The sequence below is a fragment of the Nuphar pumila genome, chromosome 5 (assembly GCF_984573655.1).
Source record: "Nuphar pumila chromosome 5, dmNupPumi1.hap1.1, whole genome shotgun sequence".
Lineage (NCBI taxonomy): Eukaryota > Viridiplantae > Streptophyta > Magnoliopsida > Nymphaeales > Nymphaeaceae > Nuphar > Nuphar pumila.
Genome location: NC_143253.1, coordinates 47,624,456 through 47,636,182, shown reverse-complemented (window position 1 = coordinate 47,636,182; position 11,727 = coordinate 47,624,456). Strand labels below are relative to the sequence as shown.

The 11,727-nt window shown below is 37.5% G+C and overlaps 1 protein-coding gene across 2 annotated transcripts in view; it reads left to right on the top strand.

Moving 5' to 3' along the window:
* LOC149837520 (uncharacterized) overlaps positions 1-11,727 on the top strand; it is a 74,261-nt gene that overhangs the window by 43,862 nt on the left and 18,672 nt on the right. For both annotated transcript variants that reach the window (XM_090006091.1, XM_090006090.1), the window contains exon 7: positions 1,637-1,699. In XM_090006091.1, coding sequence (XP_089862217.1) covers positions 1,637-1,699 — 63 coding nt within the window. The remainder of the gene's footprint in view (positions 1-1,636; positions 1,700-11,727) is intronic.

Below are 11,727 nucleotides of genomic sequence, written 5' to 3'. Positions count from 1 at the left end.
CTCTATGTCTAGATGGATAGAATAGGGGTAGTGACCCCTATTTATAGAGTTCTAAATGGATTTTGGACCTAGACAAATAAGGTTTTGAGTCAAGATATCCAGATTCAGCTGCTATGCAGCATACTGTTTCTGATTGACTGAAACAATGAGGTGGCAAACCATGATTGGTTGGGCTAATTCCTTGGGAGCTAAAACTTTATTTTGGGTATGCTTGGAGGCCAAGTGAAATTGGAAGGCTTGGGTCGTGCAAATCCAAGATTAGGGCAAGCTGATAGGATTGGATTCTCTTTCCTGGATGGCTTTCATGCGAAATGAGGCAGATTCTGAACAGGTTTCACTGTTTTCATCGTATCTTCCAAAATATAAATGATGTTAACGTGAAATTTGTTTTGTTTGACAGATAACACATTTATTTACAACTTTTGTTTTAATCTCAAGACATGTAATTTGTTAGGTCAAAAACACATTCTAAGTGGGGCCCAACTGAAAATCAGGGTCTGTCTTAGACAGACTTGTCTATTTTGGCCATAAATTCCTCCCTAAGCATCCAAATTTGACCCAAATTTGTTTTATTTGGAAGATAAGACATGTTAGAATATTTAACCTTTCTGGTGGAAATGTCAAAAATGCCATCTTGAGGGTCAAAACCATGTTGCAAGCCAATTCTGACCTATTTTGAACCCGAAACAACCTGTTTGAGAAATATAATCCAAAATCCAGTTTACCTAAGATCCAAATGGGTCAAAATTGGGGTGTCTACAGTTAGTCAAGTTAGTCAGAGATTCAACCCAAACCCGTACCATTGACATCCCTATTGTGTACATGTAGCATATTTTTTTTTTCATGATGCATGGCTCTTGTACATGTAAATTCACAGTTGTCAGTTTTTGCTTCTTTCTGTTTGAAAATCACATTACAATTACAAAACTCATATTCACAAGAGAATTCAAATTATTTGTATCATGCTTTTTTCTACACAGCTTCAAATTTACAACCACTACCAATCAATTTGGTAGGTCAGTGTTGTAAAACTTGACCCAAGGCCAGGGCCATGTTCACCTGCCAAACTCTCGCCTGCCAAACTCTAAATGTAACTTGAATTGAGATTGGAGCTTATGCCTTTTCTTATAATCTGCCACAGCACCTTCATGGTCCAGTTGGCAATATGGTGTACGAGTGGGCATTGGCAACCTGTAAGGAAATGTAGGGACTTAAGTTCCAGCAAGTTACTCAAATAAAAGGAATATTTTTTTAGAATTGTTGTAAAATAATTTCCCCTTAGGAATGTCAGCAAGCATTATGTACTGAAGGTCTGGTACTGTATGAACGATCACAAAAGTTATCTAGAGAGAAAAGTTTTTTATTCATGTCAGAAAATGTCTCTTGAGGAGAGACGTGAGGTCTCTCACTGCAGGAATGCATATAAGCATGATGATATTTGTGCGAAGAACTTAGTTGGACGTCTTTTCTTGTGAAGTTATTGAAGAGAATGATGGCGGGTTTGGATTTATGGAAGAGTAGTTTTTTCTTTTCACGTTAATTCGTCTTGTGTAGTTAAACCTACATGCTTGTTTACATTTGTTTTACTCTTATATGGCTTCCACTAGATTTTTTTTTTGTCCTTATGTTGTTGCAGGTGGACATGATGGCATTAAGACAAATGGGAGACAATGACCTAAAAGAATTAGGGATACCAATGGTATATCATATCCTTTAATACTGACCGTGTTCTTCAAATTTATGATGCTTATTACATGATCTAAAATATATATTATATGTTACTATTTTCTGCTGTATTATTCTGAATTGTTATGTTGCCTAATCTCTTCCTTTTCCATCTGTCAAAAATTTTATAATTTTACAAGCCAAGTTTTTTCTTCTTTATTTCCTTTGGTCCACATTTCTGTTGCAATTGCATGAATGAGATTTCCAGTATCTTGCATCTAATAATAAAGGCCTGGCTTGTTTTTTGTGCTAGCAGTTTTGAGCTTCTCCTGTTGCTTAATAGGGCCTTGAGCATATTCACTAAAGGGCACTGAGAGAAAACATTAGTCACCTGAATTGATTTTCTTTAGTAGTATGAAGTGCTTGTGACAGTTTCTTTGAAAAGTCTGACAGTTATGGGGGAGGTCCACAAAAAGGCACACGGAATTGGAACATGGATCATGTAGAAGGATCATTTTTCTAAGTGTGCACCAAGTAACAAGGGCAATGATGATCTCTTGATATAAAAAGTAGTAAGACAGAGTGCCTTCTAAAGTTGAATTCGGTGCGTCAAGGCTGAGACAGACAATTATGAGCAAGATGTAGAAAAGGCATCCAAATATGGAGATTTTTGGAAAGTTACTGAGAATTCAATCATTGTGTGTGTGTGTGCACCCGTGCGTGCATCTGTCTCTCTGTGCATGTTCATGGGTGTGTGCACGTGTGTGTGTGTGCATCTGCGTACTTGCATGCATGCAGGGGTGTGTGCGTATGTGCACCTGTTTTTTTGTGTGTATGTACACTTGTGTTCATGCGTGTCTATACTCTATATATGTGTGCATGCATGTCTGTGTGTGTATGCGCTTGCGCTTGTGTGCATGCAGGTCTGTGCATGCACATGCATACATTTGTGGCTGTGTGTGTGTCTTTTGTGATTTGGACAAAATAACCTCCCACTATGAGTCCCAACCAGGGGGTTCCTTACCCACGAGGGTAGCAACCGCCTACACCATTCCATGCCTACCTCAGCCTACAGGGCTTTTGAAGGGCTCTTTCCGAGTTTTTCTCGAATCTGACTGTATAGATGTGTTCTGCGTTGTTGATTTTATAGGAATCGACTCTTGCATCGTCCAATTATGACACACTTTTTATGAGGTTTGAAAATGATGTAAATTTTTTATAAATATCATAAATATCCAAGGCTTAAAAAGTCAACTTTTTTTTTTTATTATCGAAAAACACGATCCAAGTATTGTTTCCTAGTAAATTGACCTTGTTGAACTCATCTACAAGGTCAGATTTGCGAAAAACAACCTGGATACCCCCATTTGCTCCTATGCTTCCAATTGAAAGATGCACGAGGTGCAAGAAGTGTGGTGATTGTAAGAAGCTTGAAGCAGAGGCCAAAGACCAACAAGTTATAGATTTGCTGATGGCACTGCACTTTGAATTTGATAGCGTGAGAAATGAAATTCTCCATAGAGCTTTTTCTCTGACTCTGTTTCAGACGATAGGATAATTGATGGAAGAAGGAAACCAAGAATAAGTCTCTTGGATCTCGTCCCATTGAAGAAACTGCTCTTGTGATGGCCAGGCAAGAGGGTGGCAGGGGAGGAGGCAAAGGTGGTGGAATAACTGGAGGCTTGAGAGGAGATATGAGCTCAGTTAGATGTCTTTATTGCAAGGAGCTTGGACATATGAAGCATACATGTCCAACTCTTAAGAAGAAGAAAAAGGTGTGAAACCAAAGGGAGGGTAGATGACTAGTGGACCCCAATCTTCCATTGCAAATGGTGCTTCTCAGATCTTGTTAGACACAGGCTCTTGAGCACATTCAACAGGAGATTCGATAGATTCTAGCTCAGTCAACCATTGTCTCACACTCCTCTACGCCCTCTTTATCCTCTGGTACTGGTCAGACAGGTATTTTAGATAGTCCCTCTGAATGGCTAATAAATTCAGGGGCATCCTGTCATATGACAACCCATGAGTCCATTCTAGCTGTTACGTTTCTGGGCCCACGGATATGTGTCGGTTTGAGCCTAGGTCTAGATTAGGTCAGTTAGGCTAAAACAGGTTCAGGTTCAGTTTTGGATTGGGCAGGGTTTAGTAAAAAATTCGGTTCTCCCAATTCACAGCAGATAAAATGCTGGCAATTTAGGAGGGGCTTCTTGATAGGTTAGGCTTTTTATGAAATGGGATCAACACAAACAAGTGTCTCTTATGTGCAAGAACACCATACACAAATGGAGGCCACTTATGGGTCAAGGTATGATGATAAACATAGTGCCACTTATGGGCATCAGAAACAACATAAAAAATATAAGGATCTTATTGGAAGAATGCTTGAGAACAAGCTTAAAATACAAGAAGGGTTCTACCCCTTTATATACACAAAGACATGAGAGAGAGCATGAGGACCCTCCCCAACAACTAGAAATAGAGCTCTTTGTGGAGGTCCCAATGACTATCACAAAGGATTAAATGCCCTTTAGCTATTAGCTAAAGGATATTTGTATACAAAAGCCTAGAAATTCCTAAAATACATAAAAAACTTACTGTTGTGCCCCTAATGGACATAATCTATTATATAAGATGAAATGACTAAAATACCCCTAATGGGTTTTACCTATTACATGAAATATATATATATATATATTTATATATATATATATATATATATATATATACTTTAACACTCCCCCTCAAACTTATAGTATAATCACCGAAAGTTTGCCAAGCAAGAAATAAAACCGAGAAGTGCTTTCGTAAAGAAGTTGACCAACTGAAATTCTGATGCTACATAAGGCAGGATGATGGTCTTCTTCTACTCTTCATGAACATAGTTGCAATCCATTTTAATATGTTTAGTGCACTTATGAAACGTGTGATTGCCGATTATATATATGGCATTTTTATTGTCTCAGCATAACCTTGAGGGTGATTGCATATGCACCCCCATGTCTTTCAATAATCTTCTCAACCACACAATTGCAGATGTTGTGGTGGCCATGGCACAATAATCAGCTTCGGTAGACAATAATGACACCTTTTGCTGCTTCTTGCATTTTCAAGACACCAATGAGTCACCTACAAATACACAAAAACCTGCAGTTGAGCGTCTATCATTAGGATCTATTCCCCAATCGGAGTAAGTATAAACAATTAATTCGGGTGGGGAGGAGGAAGACAAAACAATCCCCTTTGAAACAAAATTTTGTAAATGATACATATGACGACAATCATGTGCACAATGGTAGGAGAATGTTGGAATTGATTGGGAGTAGTAAATGCATGTGAGATATCAAGTTTGGTAATGGTCAAGTATGTCAGGGCCCTAATCATTTGGCAGTAAGGAGTAGAATCATCCAGAGGTGTGACATCATCTATTTTTATTTGAGCATTTATCACTTCAGGAGTGTCTACCCTTTTCTCATATGTAATTCCAAACCTGTCTATGATGTCAGAAGCAAACTTTTGAGTTAGAAAATAGCCACGAGCGGAATATGCAACCTCAATCCCTAAAAATATCTAAGAAAGCCTAAATCAGTTATTTCAAAACTTTGTTTTAAAACATTCTTAATAAAATTAACTCTCTGTTTGTCTCCTTCAGTGATGATCATGTCGTCAACATAGAGAAAAATGATAACAATACCTGCATTAAATTTCTTAATAAACATAACAGTGCCAGTATAACAGGAAGTAAAGCCTAATTTTACCATAACAGAACTAAAACGATCATATCAGACTTTAGGCACCTATTTCAAACCATAAAGGACTTTCCTTAAGTGAAGCACCTTTTCAACAAGAACCTCGTATCTAGGTGGTGGGTTCATATAAACTTCTTTCTTCAATTCACAATTGAGGAAGACATTCTTGACATCCATTTGATAAATAGGTTAACATCTAATGACAACAATAGCTATAAAAGTTCTAATGGAAGTCATCCTAGCAACTGGGACAAAAGTTTCATCATAATCTATACCATATTCTTGAGAGTAACCCTTGACCACTAATCTAGCTTTATGTCTTTCTAAAGTTTCATCAATCTTGGTTTTAATTTTAAAGACCCATCTACAACCTATTGTCTTCTTTCCACGAGAAAGACTTCTTATATCTCAGGTTTTAGATTTTTCTAAGGCTTGTATTTCATCATTCACAACACTCATCCATTCAGGACAATTTTTGGCCTGATTGTATGAAGAGGGTTTAAAATAAGAAAAAATCTTTCCTAGATAAGCTCTATATTGAGGAGCAAAGTTTTCATAGGATATAAATCTATTTGGAGGCCTATGTATTATGGTGGATTTTCTAAGAGTGCTTTCATTTTCCCAAGAATATAGTTTGTACATTGGATTTTGTCATTACAAAATTTTATCAAACGAGATACATTGAATAATTAAAAAAATGCTAGGATGACCTAGTCTTTGATGCCATAAAAAACATCCAATTTTTGTACATTGAATCAAAAAGAATCTTTGGGAATGATCAACCGCTCTATGTAGTAGGGATCTCTTCTATGTCCTTCCCCAATCTCCTTGGGGGACTGAAGATCCTGTATAAAGTAGTTGTCAGATGCGAAGGAGATCTTACAACCATGGTTGATTATTTGGGACACTTAAAGAAGATTTAAATTAAGTTTCAGAACAATTTTTATTTTTGAAATAAATTTTTTTGAAGTATTTGAAATTTTTTCAATTCCTTTAATTTCAAGAGAGGATCCATCCGCGATAAAAACATTAGATCTACTTGAGTTAACACAATCAGAGACCATAATATTATTAAGGGTCATATGAAATGAGGTACTAAAATCTAGGAGCCAAGAAATCTTACCTGGAGGTGAGGAGGAGACCACAACACCAATTATGAAGGATGAGCCTTTGAGGAGCGGTTGTAGAGCTTTCGCAAGTTAAGATAAGGTCATGCCTTGATAATCGAAATTGGAGGCTTCCTTGTTTTCCTGAGGGCTTTTCTCATCCTTTTTGAATTCAGGGCAAAAAAGGTTTGATGTGCCCCGGTTCTCCACAATTATGACAAGTAATTTTTTCTTTTGTATAATTTCTTCCATCATACCTCTTATCATTGCTTATTGACTTCGAAGAATTATTCTTGTAGAAGTGATGAGGCCTATTGGAATAAATATTGACACCGGGTTTGGCAACCGCTAATACATTGTCTTTAGACTCTCTAGATTCGGTCATGAATTGGAACCTTGTTTCTTTCATGCAAACTTGGGCTAGAATCTCATGTAAAGGAGGAAGCTCCTCTTGACTTTTGTTTAGCTGGATAATAGAAACTCGAACATGTTCAAATTCAGGCCTAGGCCTTCTCATAAATTGAAAAAATTGCTCACAAAGGATTTAATTTTTCCTATGGCGAGCATCATCAATGGTATTCCAAATAGGCTCCATTTTAGCCGTTTGGTCTCATAGTCTTTTGAGAGTACCATAGTACTCTAACACTTCTTTCTCCTTGCTTGCAATTGTGAATAATCTTATCTTGCATTGTCATGTTGGGTATAGGTTTGTTTGATATAAACCCATGCTTCATCGGCCCTCTCAAGTTCCAATATATTTTCGCAAGGTTCTTCACACATACTTTCCATAAATAGGGATAAAACCTTGGCATGTCCATCATCTCATGCTTTAATAGCCTTTTTGTAGTCTAAAAGAGCCTTTTCTCTCTCTTTAACTTTAAGAGGCTCCTCTTTTTGGTAATTTCATCTTCTCCATAGATGGATTTTGTGGGAATAGGTTGAGATTCCGATATGGAGCCATCAACATAGTCCCACAAATCTTTGCCAACTAAAATTCTTTTCATAGCGGTGGCCCACATATATTTTTTTCCATCAAATTTGATGGGATCCGTAACTACTTGTTCGACCATCGTACCAAGAAAAAAAGGGTAAGGGAAGAGAAAAGATAGAGATAAAAGAAAATTGCAAGAAATGTGTTGAAAAGGTTTGATGGTGTGCTTCCCGAGGCAACGAACCAACAGACTCATGCTCCACCAATCTCATGATCCTCCTCTTGATCTTCACTTACAAGTTAAAACCCAAGAGCACAAAGCCTTTGATACCATGTAATGAAATGTGATCAACACAAACAAGTGCCTCTTATGAGTAAGAACAACATACACAAATGGAGATCACTTATGGGTCAAGATACAATCATAAACACGATGCCACTTATGGGCATGAGAAACAACATAAAAAATATAAGGATCTTATTGGAAGAATGCTTGAGAACAAGCTTAAAATACAAGAGGGGTTCTACCACTTTATATATGCAAAGACATGAAAGAGAGCCTGGGGACCCTCCCCAATAACTAGAAATAGAGCTTGTGAGGCCTTGGGACCTTCCCCAACAGCTCAACAACTATAATAGAGCTGTTGGGGGAGGTCCCAATGACTCTATCACAAAGGATTAAATGCCCTGGACATTTGTGTATAAAAGCCTAAAAATACCTAAAGAGTTTACTGTTGTGCCTCTAATGGGCACAATATATTACATAAGATGAAATAACTAAAATACCCCTAATGGGTTTTACCAATTACATCAAGAAATATATATATATATATATTATATATTATATATATATATATACTATATATACTTTAACAAGGCTAGCTTGGTTATAAATATCAGGATTTTGAGAATTGTGGTTTGTGTAACGCCCCAAAATCTTAACCCAAGTTTTGGGTTTTTTTTTTTTAATATATTACAGCGGAAACAAGTAATACTATAAGGTTAAGCATTCCGGAACATTACAGTGGAGAGCAAGCCAAATCATTTAATAATAACATCAGAGTTTAATGACATGTTCTAAAAATGAACTCAAGCTATCCCGAGAACAGTAAATCCAAAGTCTCAATCGAAGCCTCATACCGCAATCGCTCATAAACTCTATTATTCATCTGAAAAATGATAAATTTATAGGAATTAGACTACAACTGTTTAAGTAGGAATTACTGTAGATTTTCTTGCAAGGATATCACGTGTCAAGCATGTGACGTGGTGTCATGTGTGATTTTCAGCATATAATGAAGCAAGTAAAGCAGACTATTCAACAACAGTAAGAGGCATATTATACATAAGCAAGTAAAGCAGACTATGCAACAACACTAACATGCATAATCTTCATATAACAGTCATAATATGAAGTCAATTATCTCACAATTAAAATTTCTAAAGCATACTGAAATTTAAGAAAATACATTATGCAAGAATAGGTAAGACTAGCAACATACTAAGTCTACTCAATGTGATACCTAAACTGTTTTAATTAGTGTTTATCTTTTCTTATCCCGTGGGTACACTCGGGTCAAGGCAACCATAACAGAAAAGAACATTCAGGGGTATATTATTCAAAGATATTTTATTAACCCGAATGTTCTAACTGAGATTAAAATCCCAAAGGAGCGGCCAGTGACCGAGAGAACCTCTAAAGGGCCAAACCAAAACAGGATGCATCCCTAACTTCTGCAGAAGAACATGGAGCTACCACATAGGACACATTTGGTAGTCCGGGTCCCCCAAACCTTAGTCATTTTACTAGGGCATACACATCCCAATTTTTTTCCATATTGATTGCACAAACTCACTCAGAGTGCTCCGGTGCCTTTAAACCAGTCAAGCGCGAATGCCCCATTGCCTTTAACCAGTCGGGCAACAATATTATATTCTTATTTTCATGTGAATTCACATCATAACTTCAATGGTCTATGCATGACCCTCAACACACTGGCTTGACAGTCATGTGTCCACAACAAACCGACCCATAGGTTCGGTTACCAGATCATCATTCATCATCATTATTATTATTTATTTATTCTTCAATAGCAAATTGTCACAACGTACCATTAGGTTTTGACTTGTGACATCCCAACACATGGCATGCACTAAAAGCTCTGCCAAACAAGCAGAGACCTATGTCACATGGGTGCGAGTGCGGGGATTCGGCACTTCCAAAAAACCCGGGTGCGAGGGTGCGGCAGGGGCAAAATTGTAAAATATATATATATATATATATATATATATATATATATATATATATATATATATATATATATATATATATATCAAAGGGGGGTCCGAGGGTTCCCTCCAGCGTGGGTCCCGCTGCGCGGTCAGTGGGCGGGGGTCCACGCAGATTCATCATAAGAAAAACCATACTCAAACTCGATAAAAACTACATGAACCAGACTCAGGCCATACCGGATAAACTACTATTTTTTATTATATTTACATTGAGAAATTGCGAGTCTTAATCGAAACACAGGTCGGGTCTGGGTCTGATATAAAATTTCACAAACTATACTGGGATTAATCGAATCTTCGGGTCTGAACCCGAATCTTAATCAGGTCTTCTTATTTATCACCATACCTGACCTTATAAGGCTTGGTACGGGTCGGGTCCGGGTAAACCCGACCCGTTGATACCCCTAATCTTGACACTCAAAAGCTTCAAACAGTGTGCACAATGAATGAATAAGATAAGAAAGCTCGTCTTTTGATAATTCAACCCTCGACACACTTTTCGGGTTCATCGCATACATGCTGCAGGACAGGCTTAGACCGATAGGAAACAGTAGACGCCTCTCTCTCTCTCTCTGCCTATTTCGTCTGTGCGTTTAGAAGAAAAATCAGGTTAACAGAGGGAGCAGATGTTAAATGGAGGCTCCTCAAAGCCATCATGAGCAGCAGCAGCACCCACAATGGAAATCCCACATCGAAGAAGACCAGAGCTTTCTGCCCCCTGCAAAAGCCCCTCGACTCGCATCGCCACGAGATGCGGTTCGCCTCTCTGCAGGTATTTCTTCTTCCCTTCTACCTACCTAACAAAAACAAAGAAGGATAAGAAACACATCACTCGTTGGTCTAGAACTTTTCTTCATCCTTTTTGTGTTTTTGTTCCGGATTTTTTTTTTTAAAAAAAACCCAAAAAAATAAACCAAAATGACTCTGGGTGCGGTCAACACACCCAGGGACGGGTTGACTGCACCCGGTGCCGCACCCGCACCTGCGTCGAGTCGCGTCGACGCAGGTGCGGCACCCTGCTAGCCGAATCCCTGTGACATAGGCAGAGACACTGTTGGTGCCCTTTATTGAGCATGCAGTGTAATCTTAGAGATTTGGTAATACAACTATATACCTTTCTCCCAGCACATTTGCATTTGAACATTCTAAAAGATATACACTTAATGGGCATTTTGAACATTTTAAGAAATATGCATTTGAACGTACTAAATTATGCAGCTTAGTATATAAAATTGAATATCATTTTACTATGCAGCTAAATATGCATTTGAGCATTAGTTTAATATATAGCTTCATGTAACAGTGAATAACAACCTAATATGCAATTAAGTTTGTATTGAATATTAGCTTGATATGCAGCTTTGTACGAGGTTGAACATACACTTACTATGCAGTTACATAGGCATTGAGTATCTAACTAATATGCAACTTCATATGGAACCGAACATCAACCTATAGGCATCTAAATAGGAATTTGCATATCAACTGAATATGCAGGTAAATGTTAACTTGAATTTCAACTTAATATGAATCCAACTAGATTCTCATTTATACATGCTTCCAAGATTCTTCCCACAACAGATTACGCATAACAGAAATTTCAAATACCTGAGAATATTCCCTACGCATGCACACAGGTCAGAAAGTCTCAATCAGGTATGTATATTCAGAAATAGCAAATGTTTCAATCCATTTCCAAATAATTTTAACGATCACACAAAATAAGCATGGTGATTCCTAATCCTAACACATGCTCTTATGAACCTATAGATTTCATTTAACAGAGATCACTGATATCACATACAGGGCTAATCAAACTATTTTTTCAGAATCCTATGATGAAACAACAAAATAGATTAACATTGATCCTCCTTTGAGGTCCAATAATAGTATAGCTAGTATGAACATTTTACAGGAATCAACAATTAAGAGAAGTCGACATTTTTGGAGCCACACTTAGCACACATATATCAAAGAACTTATT